At 44.0% G+C, this 21,714-nt stretch overlaps 1 protein-coding gene across 3 annotated transcripts; it reads right to left on the reverse strand.

Annotated features, from left to right (window-relative positions):
• Nucleotides 1–2,344: 2,344 nt before the first annotated feature.
• On the reverse strand, nt 2,345–17,342 carry Psc (Posterior sex combs). Of its 3 annotated transcripts, none has more exons than NM_001299440.1 (5): nt 16,396–17,342; nt 13,665–14,569; nt 10,852–10,942; nt 6,670–6,873; nt 2,345–6,529 (listed from the first exon to the last, which is right to left on the reverse strand). In NM_001299440.1, exons 2-5 carry the CDS (start codon nt 14,509–14,511, stop codon nt 2,866–2,868), a joined length of 4,806 nt encoding a protein of 1,601 aa, NP_001286369.1. In that variant the 5' UTR covers nt 14,512–14,569; nt 16,396–17,342; the 3' UTR covers nt 2,345–2,865. The 3 variants fall into 3 exon arrangements, with proteins under 3 accessions (NP_001286369.1, NP_523725.2, NP_001286368.1); NM_079001.3 differs by having other exon boundaries at nt 2,670–6,529; NM_001299439.1 differs by having other exon boundaries at nt 2,670–6,529; nt 16,396–17,006.
• Between the last annotated feature and the right edge of the window lie 4,372 nt (nt 17,343–21,714).

Genomic DNA, 21,714 nt, shown 5'->3' on the forward strand with positions numbered 1-21,714 from the left:
AGTTAGAAATATCCTTTAAGCACATAATCAATATTCTGCCACCGCTTAAAGTCCCCTATGCTATTAATCTATCCAAGTGTAAATTTAATTATGCCCTTGGGCCAGGGAAAACATTGTGGAACCACAAAGTAAGGCCAGGGCTGTCAATGAATTGCGCCACTTTTTCGATGTCAACGACAAATTGCCGGTGAAACACTTTAGATGCAGTCGACTGAACTGGATTAATTCATTCAAATACACCAGCCAAAGATTTAAGTTAACTTCAACAACAAGTTGAAGGGAGTGGAATTCTGTGGTGCGGGAACGGGGCATTCCATGTGTCCGCTAGATTTATTGGCTTCGTTTAATTCTAAAGCTTTTATTGATCGTATTTTTTTCAGCACAAATTGAGTGGAAATCGACAGATTTTAAATGGCTTTTGAGACTCAAGAATTTTGTGATGAAAAACACCATGTCGCGAGTCACGAGATACATTTTGATTTACTTTAAATATGGGCTCTGTTCCTATAATACTTTATAAAGCTTTTAGGGGTTGTCAATGACTGAAGAATGTAAGATGATTGTCAAGCGGAGCTCAGAATTTGGTGGTCATTTCAAAACTATTTTGAAGAGATTAGCGTATGATTGATCCAACGACCTTGATAGGAAGTTTAAGATTCCATGACAAAGATTCTTAAAGTTTGTGTGAAGAAAGTTCTACAAGATCCAATTCATGTAGTAATGAAGTACAAAAGGTAGCTTTTAATTTTAAGAAAATGTTGTATTGAAATTTTGTGTTACTCTGTAAACTTTAAACCTAAATCAACAAATGCATCGTTAGAATCTAAAGAAACTTTTAGATCCTATCATATTTCCAGCATAATCACTTTTTTAGTTTCACATGAAGAAAACATTGTTTTGGATCATCCCCGTAAACGTTTTTATTCCAAACGATAACTGAATTATTTATAACAAAATGATGTGGTAAACTAGGTATTGTCCTACTCCTGCATAATAATCATACATTGGGGAACCATCACGGGAAATTTGTAAATATTTTGTTATGACTGTTTTATTTGTTCACCAGCTCGGTGAGAAAGTTGTAACTTGCGCAGCACTTGAAATGTAATATTCATTATTATTGTTTCGAATAGCATATGGGAAAAATCCCACGTGTGAGTACTTTCTACCTAAGGGAAATGCTGAATGTCTAATTGCCACTGTGTTGCCCACTTTCGCATCTTTGGCGAGTACTCGGATGGGCCAAAATGATTTATAAATGCTCATTTAATGCGCTAAAAGCCGACGTATTAAGCTGGTACTCGTATTCATATGGGCCCCGCCCATTTGGGGCGTTCAGTTCAGTGGCGGAAAAGCGAAAATGAAGCTGATGGAAATTGGAGGCACATGCGTGCGGTTTCCTCCTTTTTTGCGTGGCAAGAAAAGGTAAACGATGCGCCCGGGCTTTAATTATTGTAATTGGAGTTTTTGGCCCAAACCGCACAATCGTATAAATTATGGAGGCCAGATGATGATACCCCAGATAGCTTTCCCTTTCGGGAATCATATGTTAATTGTTTTCGTAGCAAAGTGGAGTCCGCCTTCGAACCATGGTTACCGCATGCCACATACCGCATGTGCAACATAAATCTCCTCTCGGGCGAAGAGCAATTTTCACCTAATCTCAGACCCTCTGAAAATATCTTTAGTTCATCCCTTTCATCCTGATGCCTACTACTACTACTACTACTATCTTATCACATTCATTACACGAATTACGTTCGAGACGTCGGATTGGGTTTTCTTTCTTGGGACACATTTTCGTGAAAATTGCCTAGTTCGGAAATCAGAGAAACTTTGCGAAATCCGGCAGAAAAGCGGGGGAAAAAAATAAGATAAAGGTAAAAGGGCGGCGAGGCAACAACAAAGGCAACAGAATTTCCAATCGTTTTTATTGAATTTTTCGAAACGGCGACAAGGAAATCCAGCCATCCTTCCCGGTCCTTCTGCTCGGTTTCACGGTGTCCGCATCCGTGCTGGCGAGAAACCCAATATAATCTTTACTCCCTTTGTGTCCGATGGTCGGTCGGTTGGTCGAATGTTCAAAATGCTCGGACATTTTTCATTTTAAAGACATTTCGACATTTTTCTTTCCCCGTCGCCAGGCGTTCATTCAGTGGGAATTGGCAGATTAGAAACGCTCGAAACGCAGCGGTCGGTCTGCGGGGAAGGTCGACCTCTGACCTTGGCCAGTTGATTAGCATTGGGATTGGACCAGTCCATTGTCCGACCCGGTATCTCCAACTGTGTGTGTGTGTGTGTGCGCGTGAGCTAAAGTCATTGGGAATTAGGAAGTGGCATTAAAAGACGTCAACGTTTTTCGCATAAATTAGATTTCTATTTTTCCGCTTGATTTTACATAGAAAAGATTATATAAATGATATCTTATGTCTGCTATTTACACTTAGGATTATCATCGCTTACGGCTATGAATAAATATAATTCGTATAACTGCATATATATATCGATTCTGAATCACTGTCTTATCCTCCGTTTATTTTTAATACAATTCCTAAGTCTAGACATTTGTATATATCATTATATATTTACAGAGCGTTGGCTCACTACTACCGAAGGGGGGCAGCCTAAACTCGGCTGGATTGTGTAACATTTTCTTTTTTTTTTTTTTTGGGTGAGGAGAATCCACCCCCAGATGCAGGGGTTGGATTCCACCGTGCCACCGTAATTAGGGCGAGGAATTGGTTCTGGTCGTGGACTCTGCCAAAGCGCCAACGAACGAACGGGTAACGTAAATGAATAACTAAAACAAGGTCTTTAAAAATTAATTAGAGCTACGATCTACGAGGGGCTGCTGGGACGACTCCTTCACTTGCTTTTGGTGGCCGGTGGCAAGGAGGCGGCGGGCACTGTTGCTCCGTTGTTGCCGGTGGCCGCCGTCTGCTGCCGTGCATTAGCCGCTCCACTGCTGCTGTTTCCCTTGGTTTGGGGTGCCGTAGCTGCTGCCGTGAGTTTTCCAGCTGGCAGGGGTGATGTTTTCGGACTGGCTGCCGGCGGAGTAGCTCCTGGACTGGGCAACGTGACGGTGGGCAGCATGGGCTTAAGCTCTCCTTCTACCGGACCACCTCCTCCGGTCGCTGCTGCAGTCTTCAGCTTTTGCAGGTAATCGTTGAAAACCTCGTTTCCGACGCGCTGCATCCGCGACAACTGCTCCCTGAAATATGCCTGCTGGTAGTTGTACATCGCTGGCGTCATGTGACCCATTTGGGCCAGATTGTACATCATATTCGACTGGTTGGCAGCGGCCGCCACCTGGGCAGCCTGCGCCGCTTGCGCGGCATGCACCCGCCTCAGGTTCTCCTTGAGGAAGTTGCTCAGGTCCAATTGCCCGGAGGCGACTGCCGCAGCACTGGCGCTGGAGGCGATGCTTAGTGGAGCATTCTGACTGTGCATGACGGGATGGGGCATCATTTTGCCGACTGCCGGCAAGGATGGTGGCGGTGGAGTCGGATTCTTGGACACCTTCTTCACCTGCTGTTGATTCTTCTGGGCTGGTGGGCTAGTTTTCTGTTGAGCCGGCTGCGACTGTCCACCATTGACCAGCTTTTGTTGGCCGCTCTGGTGGGCAGCTGCTCCGGCATTCGGTGACTTCTTGCTGGGCGGCACCTTCTTGCCAGCGGCTGGATTTTGCAGTGGGTTGAAACCAACGAAGGGCGCCAGTGTTGGCAGCTTGGGTGCCAACTCAGGCATGCCATTCTGGCGGGGCAGAATGGGTCGGAACTTCTTGGCCGCTGGATCGCCATTCTGAGCGCCACCAGTCGAATTTGCCACTCCTGCAGGTCCGCCCTTGGGCGACTTGTTTTCACTGGCAGTTGGTGAATGACTGCCCATCTGGGCGGCGGTTCGCTTCTCCGGGCTGGGTGTCTTCTTATCCACCTGCGTTGGCGTGAGCACTGGCTTCAAAGGCGTTACCTTTGCGGCATTGGCAGGTGGTGATGTTTTTGGTGGCGTGATCACGCGAGGAGAACTTGGAGGCGGTGGAGTGGCCACTTTGGGTAACTGTGGCGGCGTCATACGCGACACCAAATGCTGCGGCGAAGGAATAGCTTTGGATGGTGGCGGCGGGGGCAACTTTGCGGCTAGATGTCCTGGAACGGCAGCAGGTGGTGACTGCCGTTTCTGAGCCTCCTTGGCAGCCTGGACCTGATCCTGCGGCTGATCGGGCAGCTTAACAATCTCAATGTAATTGTTGACCGGACTTTTGTGCTTAGGATGCTGTCCGTTATTGGGTGATGAAGAATCTCCATTATCCCGAGAGATGGTGATCGATAGCGAGGAGGGAATATTGATGTTGCACGAGTTGAGCAGAGACTTGACCTTCACCTGCTGCTTTTCGGGCGCATCTTCATTGGGCATATAGATATTGTTATTCACAATGCCATTATTACCTCCACTTTGAGTAGCTGAAGATGAACCTCCTCCTCCTTGAGCTGGATTAGTATTCTGATCCGACTTGGTGGGCGGTGAGGGGAATAATCCGCCAAGAGATCCACCATTTCCGCCTCCCAACATATTCTGCAGATAGCTCCCAGAGCCTCCGTTACCACTACCAGAATTTGGAGTTGGTTTCGGTGTATACTTATAGGTGGGCATTGTTGGAATATTGTAGCTGGGCACATACTGCGGCGAACTGGGCGAGTATATCGGCGAATTTGGCGTGTACATGGGAGTGCGGCAGCCAGGAGGCGCCTCCTTGCCCTTGCACTTACTGGAATTGAACAGCGCCAGATTCAGATAGTTGTTCGAACTGTTACCCTTATTGGGCGGCGCTGACATCGGCAAATTGCCTGCCTGCTTTCCAACGTTTTTGTTACCCTGAGATGGGGTGGTTGCAGGTAAGGCCGGGGGTCCCATCTTACTTTCTCCCTTGGGTCCGTACAGATGTGGCTTTTGGGCAGCGTTACTGTTGTTCTCCACTGATCCTCCACCAATCGACTTGATTTCGGTACCAGCATCTTTGAGCAATCGATTCACATCGTTTGGTATATTGGCAAAGGGATTTGGTCGCGAAGCTTTGGGTAAAATTGGCTGATAGCGTTTGGCGATGGGTGTTCGATTACCAGGAGCTGACATCTGCACACCGGCATGATGATGTATCGGCGATGGAGGCGGCGCAAACTGAGCGGAGGGCTGGAGTTTCCGGGGAGCCAACATTGGCGGCTTTGCCGGCGGTGGCATCAGCGGTTTTTCTATCTTTGGAGATGCAGTGCCTGAAGAATTGCCATTGGTGACGGGCAGGCGTATCTTAAAGTCCACCGTTGGAAGGGGCGGCGATAGTTTTTGCTTCTTGGACACCGCCTTAACTGGTTCTTTGCTCTTTCTCTTCGAAGATGCAATGGATTTGGGAGGCATGCAGCTGGGCGGTTTCATAAGAATACTGTCGTCCAGGTTGTTACCCTTCGATTTGGGTGAAGCGGACTGTTGCACTGAAGGCGAAGGCGGGGTGATGGCTCTGTTGTTTAACGTCCTTTCCGGTGATTCAACTTTCACCTTGATGGGTTTCAGTGCAAACGACTTGAGGAACTCCGACTTGGGATCCTCCGAGAAAGCTCCGCTGGTTACTCTTGGACTCAGGGTGCTCACGCCGCTTGGACTCATGATGCGCTCTGTGCGAATGGTCAATGGAGGAACCGTCAACGGGCTGGGACTCTTACGCTTGCGCTCTCCACTTGAAGAGGAACTGGAGCTGCTCGACGATTTGGGACTTCCGTCCTTGTCCTTCTTCTTCGAACGTGACTCCTTCTCGGGCTTTAGGGGTTTAACAATCTCTCTGCGCTCGGGATCGGACATATCGATAATGGTGACACTGTTCTGCTTGGACAGATCGATTTTCAGCTTGATATTGGGCTCCGAGGGTGACGAAACGGGAGTGCAGGGAGAACTTTTCGACGACGATTTGGAGCTCATCTGTGGAGAGTGACTCTTTTCACGCTTGTCCAGCATATTTCGGTTGATCACCAGCTTCAGTGTCTCTGTCGGGGGTGTGGCTGCCACATCTTTGATCACTTCTTTCACAATTTCTCTAGTGCTCTCCTGCTCCTCCACTTTAATGGAAGCTTCGGCTTTTTGGTCCTCGGGCAGGGACACAGGTTCCACCTTCGAAGACGCGACTTCAACTGCCAGCTGTTGCTCTTGATTCTCCCTCTCCTGCTTCTCCAGCTTTAGTGGCAGCACTCGACGAGGAGCCGGCTTCACCAGCGGCTGGGGCGACTCATAAACACGGTAGTAAAACCGCATGGGTGCATCCCGTTTCCACGTGTAGATGTAGGCAATGTCCATTAGCGTGTAGTAGTCAAGCAGAACGATTGTCTTGACCTTGTACATAATGTCGATACTAAAACGCTGGGCATCAATCTCAAATTTGTCGTAGACGAACTTCTTCAAGTGGCTCACACGGCACATGGCCGGGCATTGAAGGTACCGCGGACGCAGTGTGTCCACCAACTCAGGCTCGGAATCGGTTTTCAGTTCCCTAGGGAAGAAAACAAAGGGAAGAAAGAAATGAGCCTCAGATTAATATAGAGCAAGGAAATGGCCACAGGTTTAGTTAGCTTCTACAGGGGTTAGTTTTCAAACATTTAAAGTGTGTGTTTATAACCATATGGTACATACCCCAATTCGGCATATTCTAGCGACAAAGACATATCATCCGAGGGACTAAAGATCAGATGCTCCGTATCATCGCCTCGTTGCTCGGGCGTGGCCAAAGCTGCCTCCTCGGGACGATCCTTGTAGAAGGCCCTTTTGCGCATCAGTTCCCGTTCGTAAAGGCCCGGCACGAGCTTGTACACTATCGCCTGGAGCGTGGTGTCCGATCTGGAAAGGAAGAAGACGAGCAACGGATGGATTAGTTTTAGGTAAGGGTTTGGGGTAACTGTAACTGCGTGCATGCCCAGTGAAATGGAACGCAGACAAAGGCGAGCGGGAAATGGGAAAAGTCACCGTGGATGAGGACACACAGAAGCCAAAGAGTCGGGACAGGACTTGCAACTTCCTTGGCGCGGAAATGAGGCACACAAAGCATACGAGTAAAAGAGACGGGAACAGAGCAGTCTGTACAAATTAGGCGGCAGATGCAATTTTCTATTGCTTCAATGGCACGCAACAAACACAAAAAGCGGACAAAAAATAAGGGAAGTGAAGGGACGGGCCGGGACAGTACTATGTATTCCTTGGCATGCGCTGGTGACGACGGTAGATGGTCGATGTAGTGATAGTGGTGGTGCTGTGGTGGTGGTTTCCCCCAGATACTCACACACACAGCAGCGAACTTAGACAGGAACCGAGCAACTCTGGCCCTAAGACGTCTTTAAAAACATCTACGGCCCCGGGCAGCCAGGCGCTCACTTCAATCATTTCAACCAAAATAACGCAAGACGCAGACCGAAAAAGGTCTTGAATAGAACCGAGGAAGATGAAAGAATATAGGAACTATGGAGGGAAGGAGGGATGGGGTGAAGACCAAAGCATCGGAGACTCGGGATCTGGAAATGGCACGACGGCTCCCATTTACATAAGGGCCCAGGGCCATAAATTTATCGATCATTGCCGAGTGTGCCAAGGGGTTATCTCTAATCGATCGATCTATCTATCCTTTCACAACCATATTAATTTACCCACCAAATGAGAGATGAGCGATAAGGAGGGGCAACCTTATGTAATTCAAGTAACTTTTAGATTCTAGTTATGTGGAGCACAGTACTAGTTATTAGTATTGTTATTTTTTTAATGAATAAATGAATATAATGAATGCTTTAAATGAAATTATACGCCTTAAGACATAATATTTAGAGTAAAGAACATTCGTGTGATATTATCCTGCTGGCGCAATAAAATTATAAAGAACTTCAGAACTATTATCTCAGAGCAATTATAGCACAAGCCACATAAAAAATGTTTACGTTTATTGTTCAAAAATACTTTATATAACAATCCGATCATTTTAAGTAGACTTTCGCTGCCACTTTTGAACGCCAGTTGCAAGGAGGTTGGCAGGAAAGAAGGAGAGTACTGGGTAAAAAAAAAAACAAAAAAGGAAGAAAGGAACAAAAAAAAAGGAATCCAACAGGAGCCAGACTGTTTGGCATTCGCTCTTTCTCCCTCGCGCGCGCCTGTCACTCAATTGTTGTTGTAGCTGCTATTATCATGGTAGTTCCTGGTTTCTTGGCCTTTTGTTGTTGTCAGCTGCTGCCAGTCGTCGTCGTCTTCGTCGCTTTTGGCCGACGGCAAATTCGAGCCATCGCCAGGCAAGACACGCCCGTTAATTATCTCGGCCGCACTTGGATTTGTTTTCTTTCGGTTTTCTTGGAACTGCGTGTCGCCGATGCAGTTTCGTGCTGTTCTCATCTTCTGGCTTTTGCAGGGTATTTTATCAGTTGATTTGGGGGCCGTAAAGCAATAAGAACATGGCCGGCCGGCCCCTGACACACATACACAAAAGAGCTGTAGCTGTTAGCTGTTAGCTGTTGAAACTTTCAGAGTTCCCGAGTTCAGTTTAGTGGACTTCATTTCATTTTGTTTTTCTTTTATTTAGTTCTTTTCATTTTTGTTTTTTTCTGGCAGCGCTTTTATTTTGTGTTTACCTTTGTAAAGACAAACTGAGCCCAGTTTTCTTTTGTGATCCCGCTGCTGTGCCCTCATCTCTTCTCCTTCTACTTCGCCTTGCCTGTTCCCCCTGTTCGACTCCCCTTCATTCGGCGGGTTAAACAATAAACTTTTGCAATAAATTTAATTGGAGACTCGAGACTTCCACTACAATACTACTAAAAATTCATGGAAAACATGGCCAGCGGCATACAAAGGGCACTTGTTTGTAGAATCCACCAAAATCCCCGCTATATCTTCACAACTATATCTACACGGTGAGAAAAAAACAAAAAGAAAAAGAACTCCTTAAAAGGCCAACAGGTAAACACGATCCCCAAATCGAACTGTGTTGATTCTTATAATTCTCGGTATGAGATTGTTTATCTAACTTCTATTTAAAGAGCTCCAAACAATAAAAGCGAAGGAGATACAAAGCAATTGGAATGCAAAACTTTTTGTTTAATGAAATATAAAGTATTATAATTTTAAGCTAACTGATACCCAATTAAGTAAGTTTCTGTACAAAATATTGATTTAATCGATTTCGTTTATAATCTTTAGTTTTGGGAAAGTTGTTTCTCAACTTTATGTTGGGTTATTATGCAAGTTCGGCGCTATATATATACATGGCTTATTATTTTATCTCCGTGTAACCGGCTCCAATCCATAGGGCACCACTTCACACCATTTGGCCAGCAATGGCAGCAGCAGCAGCCCAAAAAGGTTCGTTCATTCATTCATTCACCTGCTCTTCATTTACTCAGCCCTCTGCTGCCCACGATATTGCCGCTCTTTGAATTTGTATTCATTATCTCTTTGTGTGTGCCAGCGATTACAACGTGCCACTTGAATTGTGGATGGGGCAGAGCAGGTGGACAGGGGGGGTTGCAAGGGGAGCGCCAGCGGGTGGTTTTCTATACAGACTCCCATTAAAGTTGTCGAGGGGGGGGGGAGGGGATGGGGTGGCCCAAGGCTTAAATAGATATACTATTCGCTGGTTCAGCTCTCAGCTCGGAACATGAAACGTGTTTTTCATTACGCCCAGCGAAATGGAATGGAATGAATTGAAACGTGCCAGACGAGACAGTTGGAGATTTCCGAAAATGCTTGGGCTGCGTCAAATAAAGTTAACCACAGGCGAAAACTTTACTGCAAAAAGGTGGAAAAGGAGCGCACAGGCAAGCAGGCAGGCAGGCATTTTCGTGGCCCAATCTCGCAAGCAGCACAGCACACTTAGGCCAAAGGTTTTTGATCAAGTTTTTCTCCCACCACTCGCAATTTGACAGAGGAAAAACCACTGATACCGTCACCGCTCACCAACCGAAAATGCCAAAAGTTGTGCGGTCCAAGAAGAAACATTTAAGAAGAAACTACTCCGGTCCAGGGGTTACTCTTTCCCCCTGGGGAAAATCAATCTCACAGCGAACTAAAGCAAAATTGCTCTCAGCTAAAATGGCCCGTGACCGTGCTTGTGGGCGGGAAAGTCGGCGGAAAAGCGGGAAAATGAAAGAAGCTAATCTTGTACTGATTTTCAGATTATATTAGTCAGCAGACATCATCTCTCATACAATGCGTTGGCAGAGACACCTTCTATACAGTAAAGACGTCATTCACAATTGGCCCTTTGACACCGCACAAAAGTGGGATTAAGTGGAGTTTAGGACCAGGCTAATTCTTCTTTTATTTGCCAAGGAAGCGAAATTATGTCGAAATCTACCTGCATACGAATTGGAGTACTTCCACGTTTAATTTATCACCATTTTTGTCAACTGGTTATGAAACAAGTTATAAAGCAGGAAAATTGATTAATGAACGTAGCATAAACCCATTTCGTCCTTTGACATCTTTGCAATGCATAAAATATTGAGCAGACCCATTTCGCTAAGAACTTGAATAATTTACTTATCCCTCTTTTATCCGCAATCGCTGCTGTCTCCATTAAAGATCCATCTGGGCTTGTCAGAATGGCTGGCTGGTTCCGCGGAGCAGCAGCTACCACTTACTTTCAGCCAGACAGCGACGAATCGCAATCTCAAGCACCTTTGCAGCATTCCCCCCCTGCAGCCCACGACCCTGCATTATGTATCTATCATCTAATCGCCTGTTGTCAAAGACAGACGATTGCGTGGAGCATTCATTCAGATACAGCTACAAATACATAGCTACAGCTACTAGAGATATTTTTGTAAAGAGCCCTCGCATACTCACTTGATGTTCGGCTTGGCGTTGTTGATGACCATCTCGCAGCGCGGGCAGAATCGCTCCTTTCGCAGGTGATTAATGAGGCAACTGTGGCAGACTGAAAAGAGTGCAGAAAAGACGAGTATAAATTAGAGGGCTTTGGTATGCGAAATAGGCAAATAACGATGCACACGGCATTCGAAATAAGTAAACTCAACAGATTTCGATGATTCGATTGATGTAAAACCATTCCAGCTATCCAACCAACCCACATAAAATGGAACGGAAACGCAATCAAACCCAACAGAAGGGCAAAAAAAAAAAAAAAAAAAAAAAAAACACACAAACAGCCGAAAGACTAAGGACGAAGGACGAAGCACGAAGGACGAAGCACCAAGCAAGGGGCAGAGCATTAAACATGGAAATACAACCTTCAAGGCAAAGTGAGTGCCGTGCTGCAAAAAAGTTGTTTTGACTTTAATGTCAATGGCAGTGTCTGTCTCTTTCTCCGTGTCTGCGTAGCTCCATCCCCCTCCCCCTCCCCACCCCCTGCCATCGCGCTACGTCCACGGCCAGTTTTCCCCTGAATACATCCCGCCCGCTACAACTGTCACCCAGCAGCAGACCATGGCGATTCCCAGTGGGTGGGGTTCTGCATAAAGCAGGAGGCGAAGGATAGTATAGTCCACTGGGGGTCGCAGCACCGTCAGTCAGTCCAAGCTGGCCCGCCGCCTGTTACGCTTGTCCGTCAGTTTTGGTCCAATGCCGAAATAATAATAATGAAAAAAACACTCACACAGCCAGCGAAATACAAGGAAAAATTCGCACTGAGCTGAAGAAAAAAAATATATAAAGCAGGCGGTTTAGTGGGGCGTCAGTTGGGCGCTTTTGGGGCGGTGGCGTGTGCAAGCTAGCAAAAGGAAAAAAAAAAATGGTTTTACTGCCCGCCAAATGGCCTCGAATGGGGAGAGCAACAGCAGCCAGCTTTCTGCAAGAGTTGCAGCAGAATCGGTGCACTGAGAGAAATACGTAAGCCATACCAAATCAACTTTCTGACCCCTTGTCTCGTTAAAAACTTTTGTTATACAGTTGGTAATCAATCTTCCACTATCAAAATAGATACATTATTATATACCCAAACAAAATCTACAATTTTAGCTTGCTTTTTGTTTACAAATTTCTCGCAGTGCCCCCATGCAAAGGCAGCTGTTGCTACTACAGTCCGGTTTTCGGTTTGGTTTGGTTCGGTTTGGTTTGCTCTGCTTGCTCTGCGTTGCCTTTGCTTTTGGTTTCGGCGTTGGTTTGCTTTTGCTTTGGCCTGGGTCCCAGTGCCAGTGCCAGGTCCGGTCAGCAGTAAACAGTCCACCGACTGTCAACTCTGTCCAGTGTCCACTGTCCACCGTCCAGCGTCCGGCGTCCCCACTTCACATCGGTTTGTTTTGGTTCGGTTCGTTTGACAGTTAGATGGGACTCCCGGGTGCTCTACATACGTAAGCATGTACATACATACATATATCTCTGCGTCCCTGCCGGCCAACAGATTTAAATGAGCCTGACCAAATGTATCCAGTGTCCATTATCAACACATTGGTTGCCAGATTTACGGACGGCCAACGGAGTTTGGCAAGCAAAAAAAAAAAAAAGAAGAATCGGCTGAATGGAAAATTAACCTTACGCTGCAAAAGGGGCAACTTTTAATATCCGAACGGAATGGAGAACCGAACGGCTGTTGATGAATGGCCACATTCGCTAGTTTTATGGCGTTTAGTCCCCCGCCTGAATGCTAATGTTGTGTTAATATCTGTGTCGTTGATAATGCATCCGGGATTTTTACCAGTGGTGCGAGGAGCAGGGATCATCTCTCGCCCGCCACCTCGAACAGTTTCTCAATCAATCGAGCTAAGTACTTTCGAGGCCGGGACCATTAATGTGCCCACAAACTTATCGCCCGGCAACATCTGCGTGTCGTCTGTGTTCCTGCTCCGAAGCGCCCAACCCTCTTGCTGCTACTGCTGCTACTCCTCCTCCTGCTCCCTTCTGCTGCCACAACATAGAGCTACTGCTCCTCGCCCTGGCTAAATTCTCCGCCCTCCGAAGTAAACATAACTCATCGCGTCTAGGCAATTTTGCAGAACATCTAGACATTTGAGTATGGGTATTGGAAATGGAATTTGGCGGGGATGGTGCCCTTAGTCGGCAGTTGGCATAATAATTAAGCCACAGCGATTACTAGCTGCAACTTTTCCCAATCCCTGGACATTGGCCGAAGGATTTATGGGATAAAATCTAAATACCCAAAATTCTAATTACTCTGAGATACAAATATACCGAACCTAATCGCATTACATATTCTTGTAGCTCTCGTTTTTAATATCTTGATGAAAAAAGTTTCTATCTAAATTTATGTAAACTTGTTGGAGAACTTTGAAAATTTTCTCTCAACGGAAAGTAATTATTTCGCTTTGGATGGTAACCATTTAAAGTGAATCCAAACGAATTTAACCATTTAGGAATTTCTTCTTTTAACTTAAACTTACTCCCACATTGATTAATTTGTAATGGTTTTCATCAAGCAAAATCGGACAAGTTTTCAAAAGTTCTTTTGTACAAGCTCTTAAAGTTTCCGTTTGAAACTGCTCAAGTGTAAGTAAAGTGTAAAGCCAAGAATAGCGCATTCATTCATTCCATTAACAGGGTAGTTTGAATTAGAACCATTAGGAGTTCAAAAAATCTGTATCTGTATCTGTATCTCCTGGCCACTCAAAGGTTATTGACTTGTGCAAGTCCGCATCGCAAATAGAATACAATTTGATGAAGTTCATCGGCGGAAGGATACTTACAGGAGTGCAGACACTCGACGATGGTGGTGGCATTGATCAGATATCCCTGGCACAGGTGACAGATGATGTGCGGATTGACGGCCGTTAGAAGGACGGGGCGTGGCCTTGAAGTTGTGGCCAAATCGGAAGTCGTTGTCGCCGTTGAAGACGCAGCCACAGCTGCCGTTGGGTCCTCCTCCGACTTCTCCTCGTCGGCGGAGGCGCCACCATTGCTGCTGGCGTCCTCTGAAGTGGCTCTCCTTGTCGTCGGCCACGAGGACGATGATGATGAGGAGGACGAGGAGGAGGATGACGATGAGGAGGAGGCCTCAACGGATTCGACAGCCGGAGGCGTGGATTCCTTCTTTATGCCGTTTTCTAATATTGTTTTTGCTGCTTTGCCGGTGGCAAGTGCTGGTGTTGCTGTTGTTGTTGTGGTTGTTGCTGCTGCTAATGCTGCATTCGCAGTAGTTGCTAATGTGTTTTCACTTTTTACTTTAATGCTGCAGGCAGCGAAAAGTTGCTGCTTCAGTTGCTGTTGCTTTTGCATTTTATCAGCATTAGTTGTTGCCTCTGCTGCTGCTGCTGCTGTTGTTGTTGTCGTCGTCGTTGGTGGTGTTGTTGTTGTTGTTGTTTTCTGAGACTGAGACAAAGCCAGCTTTTTGCTCGAATTGTTGCCACTGCTATTTGCATTGCTGACAACGCTTTTGGCCGCCTTATTCGTTGCCGTTGTCGTTGTTGTTTTCGCCAACGTTGACAACTGCGACTTTTGTTGTGTGTGAGCCATTGTTGTTGTTGCTGTTGCTTCTGCTGTTTGCTTTGTTGTTGCTGCTGCCGGCTGTATTGCTTTCGATTCTGGCGTCATCATAGTAATAATACACTCTCGCCGCTAAAAATTCGCTTTTGTTTTTCGCACAAGCGTCAATCTGCAAAATAGATAATGCCAGAAGTTAAAATTAAATGCGAATAAAGGAGCGCATGGAAAATGTGAAATGGAAAATGTAAATCGACTCGAGAAGAGAGCGTGCTGAAGATTATAAATAAATCAGACGCTGAGCCGCAGAAAGCAATAAGCCGAAGCTATATCGGTATAGCCTCGTTGGTGCGCGAAGAAGCTTAAAGCTCCACTCGCCCCTCGCTGTTTACGATAGAATAATGGAGGCAAGGGAAATATACACTTTCTGGGAAAACTGGTAGAGTTAATGAACTCGGTGGGATCGTATTTTTCCTCACTGCAATCTTCTCTTTTGCATCATTCTTCGTGAATCAGTTTTAATATAGTTGAAATGGTGATAAAGTTTCTACAGTGATCGTCATAAGAGATCTGTTCAGAAAATATTTTAATGATGTTGCCAAGTACGCTGACTCAATATAAATGATCAAAGACAAGAACTTATTAAGTAAAATAAACAAATATGTTGTTGCATGAACATCGAAACTTAAAGATCATTTCAATTTTTAGAGTTTAGTGAATATGCTTTGACTTTAATTTGTTAGAGAACGCTTTAGCTCAAAGAAATCAAAATGCATTTAACTCAGACATGATGTCCCAAATTAAAGCTTGTGGGACTTGAGCAGTAGACAGAAAGGAGTCGCAATCTGGCAGCTATTATTTGCAATCAGTCGATGGATGTGGGGGCCCTCGATAATGGATGTTGTAGTTGCCATGGGAATGCCTACGTCGAATATATTGAAATGCACAGCACTTTTGGGATCAAAAGAGGGGGGAGCAGAGTTGCACAGGGGTGCTTTGTTTTATTATGGATGGAAGGGTGGAGGGGGGAGAGTGAAGAGTGCCGAGTGGAGTTTTAACCAGATGCCAAGTACATCGAAAGTGGGGGGCGGATCTGTGGGGGCGTCGAACAAAATGTGTATTTCAAACAACTTCAAGTTGTTTTTGCATCAACGCGCCAGTAAAAAGTCAAGGTACATACGGTAAACTTTTCGGAAAAACTTTTTCAACTCCGGGGGCACACAGAATATGGAAAATTATATTTGTGTACAGAAAATATGGCAATGGAATATGAATGACTGTATATGGGAGAGGGCGAAAAGAAATTGCCAGCAGGCCTCTTTAAATCCTTTTTACATCACTTTTAAGTGCTGTGCGAAAAGAGGAACCCTTCTGTTGGCCCTTTCCCTTCTTATTTTACCGAACCCATTCCATTGCCGTGTTTAAAGTCTCAGGGATTCTCGCGCGCGCAAAAAAATGTGAGTGAGTACCAACATGAAAAGGATAATAAAAAAAAAAGCAGCGGAATTTCTTATTTGTGTGTGGTGTGCGTGTGTTTATATGCTCGCGTATGTTTGTGTGTGTGTGTGTGGGTAGGGATGCGAAGGGATGTTGAAAGAAGGGAAACGCGAGACTGTGACAGGGAACAGAAAAAACAACAACCCAGCGAAAATTCGGAGAATGCAGAACCGAGACTGCGGCTTTATCTCCTCTTTCACAAGCACGCACACACACACACTCGCATATTGCTTTCATTCAAAGAAACAAGTACATAAACATAAAACAAAAAACGTTGCTAAATGAAAGAGCAGTAAAAAAAAATCAGTCACACACGCTCATATTCTCATGCTCCCCTTTTTCAATTGCCGTGTGTCCAATCGAAATTCTTACTTGCTGGGACAAAAGGAGAAAGAAAGAGAGGGGGTCATCAAGAGAAAACAGAAGAGGGGCTGTGGTTGGTGGGGGGAGAGCGCAACAGCTGCCGGTCGAGAGCAGTGTTGATTAACGCCAATCATGTACCTTTGTATCCAATCTTTAATCCACTAATAATCCAGCCAGTTAATTGGCATCGCGGTGGTCGCCTTGTATACATAAATAATCCAATGGCAAGAGGAATAATCCAAGTAAATAATCCACACTTGAGTTTTGAGTCAGCGTTTCTGCTTCTCTTTCTTCACTATGCTCCACTTCACTTTTATTTTATTTTATTTTCTTTCTACTTCTTCACTTCGCCTGCACATTCAAACCACACCAACACGCGCTGGCACTTTCGGCTGCTCTGCTTTCGCGGGCACCTTTATTGTGTATTATGCTTTGCTCTATGTTTTCTGCCCCACACACACACAAGCGCGCGCGACGTACATAAGCCAGCAGACGTAGTTGTGTTGTGCTTCTGTTGTTGCTGCTACGGCATTTGTCACACAAAGGAAATTGGCTTCAGATTGCTTTTTTATTATTATTATTATTATGCAACTGAAGCTTTGAGCTCTGGTTGTAATATAAACACATGTTTCTTGTTTCGTTATTTATAGTGGTCGCTTCACTCTGTTTGGATAGCGATAAAGCAGGAGTATCGAAACAACCGACCGCACACGTCCGTTCGCTTTGAGAGTTTTTGTTCGACTAACGACCACGCTGCTTTTCGTTTATGTACTGCTGCGTTGCCCGCTATTTACTCTCTCTCGCATACACACACTTATATACCAGGCCAAAGACAGGTAGCCAACTGCTCTGGGCGAGTATCTTTGTTTTCTTTTTCGTCGCTCGCACACTGATCGTCCGTCTCGCTCTCGCCGGCCTCTCACTGGGCAACAAGTCAGCTATCTCTCTTGCACGCGCACTCGGCTCTTTTGTTGTTCTCGTTGCGGGGCGTCGTCGCTCTGGCTCGGTCTCTCTCGTTCGCTCTGTAATCTTTCCGCACAGCGTCGACGAACCGCTCTCGTTGAATGTTGGTGTTGCACTAAAACAGGCGCTCTTCGCTGACTCTGTTTTTCGGTCGCCACATCGTCGGTCGCTGCCGCTGCCTGCGTCGACGCCGACATTGACGTCGGCGTTTGGCTCTTTTCTTTTGCTTTGCCAGCCGTTTCTTTGTTCGTTTCTGTATGTACAAGCGGAAAATTGAAGAGGGAGGGGGATAGAGAACAAAGGGCTGCACATAAATGGCAGAGGTTTTACAACTCTTACGGGCTCTTATCCATCTGCAAACACTTCGGAATACATAAGACCATGTGCAATCAAGGTAGAATGAGTGCCTATGTAATCGCAACTTGCAATTTCCGTCAGCAGAAATCGCATATTTGCACGTAGGCGTACGTCTATATCTGCACCCCTCTCGCTCCCACGCTATTTAATGCCTCCAAATTGGAAATGCTTTTTGCTTCTTTTCCCTTGCCTTTTCCTTTTTTCCCCCACAGAAGTGGCAGCAACAGCAACAACCACAATGTGAGCGCGAAAGAGCTCTCCAATCAGTGGCAGCCAACAACAATAAAAGCAGCAACTTCGTTTCCGTCTTGGCGAATTAACCGTTAGACTGCTCTACGTAACGTAACAATGCAGATCTAACGGATAAATTGCGAACGAAGGAACCGTACCATGACGATACTTTCCATGCAAATTAACACCATTATTATCATTGCCGTGGGAGTTAAGAGTTTATTTTGCATATTTTTATTTATAATGATCCTATCCTCTAAATAGTAGCGTACTCACCCAATACTATTCTGAAGTCTTCGAAGTTCGCAGATCAAAAAGTCTAAAGATTTTTTCTTTCAGTTTTATTGCAGGGAAAACTTCTTTTTAAAATTTTTTAATTTCTTATTCATTTTCCATTCTATTATAATACTTTTATTGATTGGTTTGCCCACAGTAAAATCGGAGATGTCAGGAGGTTTTAAATTAATATATTTCTTATTATATTTCTTATTCTTATATTTCAACCATTTCTTAAACTAGCCTTAATAAATTACAAAATGTTTTTAAAGTTTCATCCCAAACAATAATAAAGATTGATTTTTATTCTCATAGAAGAAATACAGTAGTAATCTTAGAGTATATTAAAACTGTAAAAATATTAAAATTTTATATTTAAAAGTTTGATAAGTACACAATTGTAAAAGTACCCTTCAAGCCAAACAACTAAAATTATCATTGAATACATAACATTTAAATGTTATTATATTTTTCAATCAACAAATATTTTTGTTTTGTCTTAGTTTGTTTCCAACTTTTTTTTAAGTTCATGTTACTATAAAATTGTTTACCGATCGGACCTTATGTCGAAAGCTTGCATTTTATTGAAAATGTGCTTTTTGGTCTATTTTTAGCCTTTTGTATGAATCGTCTAGACAAAATATGCACTCAAGAATTGTCTTTGCGTGAACTTTTACGGAATCATAATAGAATTGCATTCTGTTATCATATCTTTCACAATAGTGATGGTCAAAAAACCCCAATGAATTTTAATTTAAGTGGTGTTTTAGGCAGGGATTTGTTTTTTTTTTGTAATCACTCCAGTAAACACTTTCGCACACAGTTTTCACCGTAGAAGAAAAATTCCAGCATTACAGGGACCTCCAAAGGCTTTTTAATAATTCTTGATTATAATGATTAGTTATGTATTTAATATATTATTATTATTATGATTATTATTTCTGTCACAAAGTAAAGGATTCAATGAACATTTACCTTTCAGTAAAGAACCTAATAAATGATTTGGTAAAGATCTTAATATAACTTAATACATCGCTTGTTTTAGGTATATACATACGTATAACCATAAATTTTGGCACATATGTATATATAAACATTATCAGGGAATAACAAAAAAAAAACTGTTCTTTTCAGGAGCAAAATAATCAATTGTGTGAGTCATCCAAGGCGATAAGTTCGCCAGCTTGTGAATCAGAAAACGTGAAATATTGTTTTTGAATGAGTAATACTTTTAGAGGATGAAATATCAGGAATCACTGTAACTAAACATGAGCACATTATTGTACTATAAATATATGTAAATTAATAAATAATAAGATGGTTTAAAATTGCAGGACCTAAACCAACTTATTTAAACATGTTGGTAGACAACCCTCCAAAGACCAAAATGAATATAATAAAGTTTCTCTAATGGATTATTTGGGCAGATTACAGTTTCTTTCCATTATAATTGAGTAGTAAATTACAATGTATCTTAGCTAAAAGCTTGGGAAATCCAGACTAGGATCGATATTACATAATTAAAAGGTACTTTTCCTTCCAACAGTGGTCGTTAAATCCAATTAGGCGATCCTTGACTTACCTCCCTTTGACCATTCACCATTGGGAGGGTGAAGCATTTGGACTCCCCGTTGATTTTTATTACGTGTATTGAATAACCCGCGTTTTTGCCCAATTTTTCCGACTCCATCCGCATCAGGAGTATCAATTCCATTCGCCAGCGACTCCCCGTTTCTCTGGGCAATTAGAACCACTCGAACTGACGCTAATCCTCGAGTGGAATCATCCAGCGTGTGCTGGACACCGGGCCACTGTGGGTATAAATGTATCCGAGCCCTGGATACCCGGAGTAGATTAGCCTCCCATGCGGACGCCATCTTAAGTCGGCCGTCATCGGCGGCTGATTGAGCTCATCCTGTCCGCTGGACACTGGTGCCTCGGCCACTCCAGCAGGCAGGGACGTAAATTATTGATTGGCTTTAATGCCTGGCAATAGATTGCCCCAACTGGTTTTAACAGCTTAATTGAGACCCCATGAAGCAATAAATGCGATAAAGCGACGGACTTGCACTCGGATTCCGACTTGGAGTCGAAGTCGTGGCAGCTAGGGCAGGAGAAACTACAGTCCAGCTCGCAAGTGGGCAAACTATTTGTAACCAGCAAGAGAAAGGTTATGCAAAGGAGATTTAAAAACCTCTGTTACTAAAACACTTAGTATAAATGTAGGGTTTTATACTCAATCGGGATCGAAATTGTTTTTTTTTACAAAATATTGAATAATTTTAACTGTTTTCATAGGATTAGAACTATTAGCTAAAACATATCGATGATAGGAATAAATTATGGTTTCGTAGAATATCTACCCTGAAACCCTAAAGTAATGGAAGTATCGAAAATTCCTAATTATGCACATGCCCAGTAGGAATCATCCATACATCCATAATATGGATCATATTTTTAAAAGTTTCGTAAATTATGAAATAAGATTGAGATGCATATTATGTTATAGATATGAATTGACACAATAAGGTGTGAATAAGGTTCTTCTATAGAAGGGCAATTACAACATAATTATGTAATATAAGGAGATCTATTGTAAGAAGACGTATTCCGGTTAAGAATCCAAGAAAGCAAATGAAAGCCTGTTGGGTGACACTCTTTCGCTTTCGAGGAGATCTATCTCCTTAGATCCATTAGTTTGGACCTATCGAGGCATCACTGTAGTCTTGAGCCGCACAGTGAAAAGACGATGGAGCCAAGCTAAAGTCGTGTCCACAGCGGCAACAATAACAACAACCTAAACGTAGCGAATGCAAGAGAGACTACAACAACAATAGGATTGGGGCAACAACAGTAACTCCGGTAGCAGCATCCCAAGTGAATGGGGGGCATTTAAGTTTAATTTGTGTGCCGCCGACGTCGCCACTCGTTCGCTACCCTCTCTCTCACTCACGCTCTCTCCCTCTCTCTACTTTAGGTCCTCCTTCCCTCCTCTTTCTTAAACGAAGCGCACATAGCAGAAATCCCAATCCCCACAAGCATTTGAGATTCGTATTCGTTGTTGTTGTCGTGCATTCAGGGCGCATGCCGAAAGCAAAAGCAACAACTCGTACTCATGTATGTGGGTTGTACATACATACATACAAATGTGCCAGTTGAGTTTTCCCAATACGCACTGCTCTGACGTCACGAGCATCAACATCAGGAGCAAAAGCAACAGCATCGTCATAATCACCATGTTTATCATCGCAATCGCCACAAAAGCAAAAGCAACGCAACAGCAGATGTTTATGTGCCAACGGTAGAGTGTGCATTTGTGTGTGTGTCAGAGAGTATGTGTGTGAAAAGGTGCATCTGTGTGTGCTAGCAAACAGCAAATAGTGCGAGCAGGGTTGTCAGCTCACTGGTGGCTAATGTGAAAAAGCTGTTGCCGGAGTGAAGGAAACAATTTTTTTTTAAATTTAAAATAATTATAATATAAGAAAGAATTAAGTAATATAGTATTGCATAGTAGTTTATTTACCTATTGAATGTATAACTTTAGAAAATTATTCGCGACAGTCGACAACCCTGGAATCTGTTATTGCCTCGCTCTGCTTTTATCTACGCGCACACAGGCCAACAGTCGAC

The sequence above is a fragment of the Drosophila melanogaster genome, chromosome 2R, assembly GCF_000001215.4.
Source record: "Drosophila melanogaster chromosome 2R".
NCBI lineage: Eukaryota > Metazoa > Arthropoda > Insecta > Diptera > Drosophilidae > Drosophila > Drosophila melanogaster.

Bases quoted from the DNA above. Each gene is read 5' to 3' on its own strand.
- Psc (NM_001299440.1), bottom strand. From the start codon at position 14,511: ATGATGACGCCAGAATCGAAAGCAATACAGCCGGCAGCAGCAACAACA. The intron at 10,943-13,664 runs GTAAGTATCCTT...CACTCTTTTCAG, and splicing joins CGTCGAGTGTCTGCACTCCT to TCTGCCACAGTTGCCTCATT. The intron at 6,530-6,669 runs GTATGTACCATA...TTTCTTCCCTAG, and splicing joins CTAGAATATGCCGAATTGGG to GGAACTGAAAACCGATTCCG.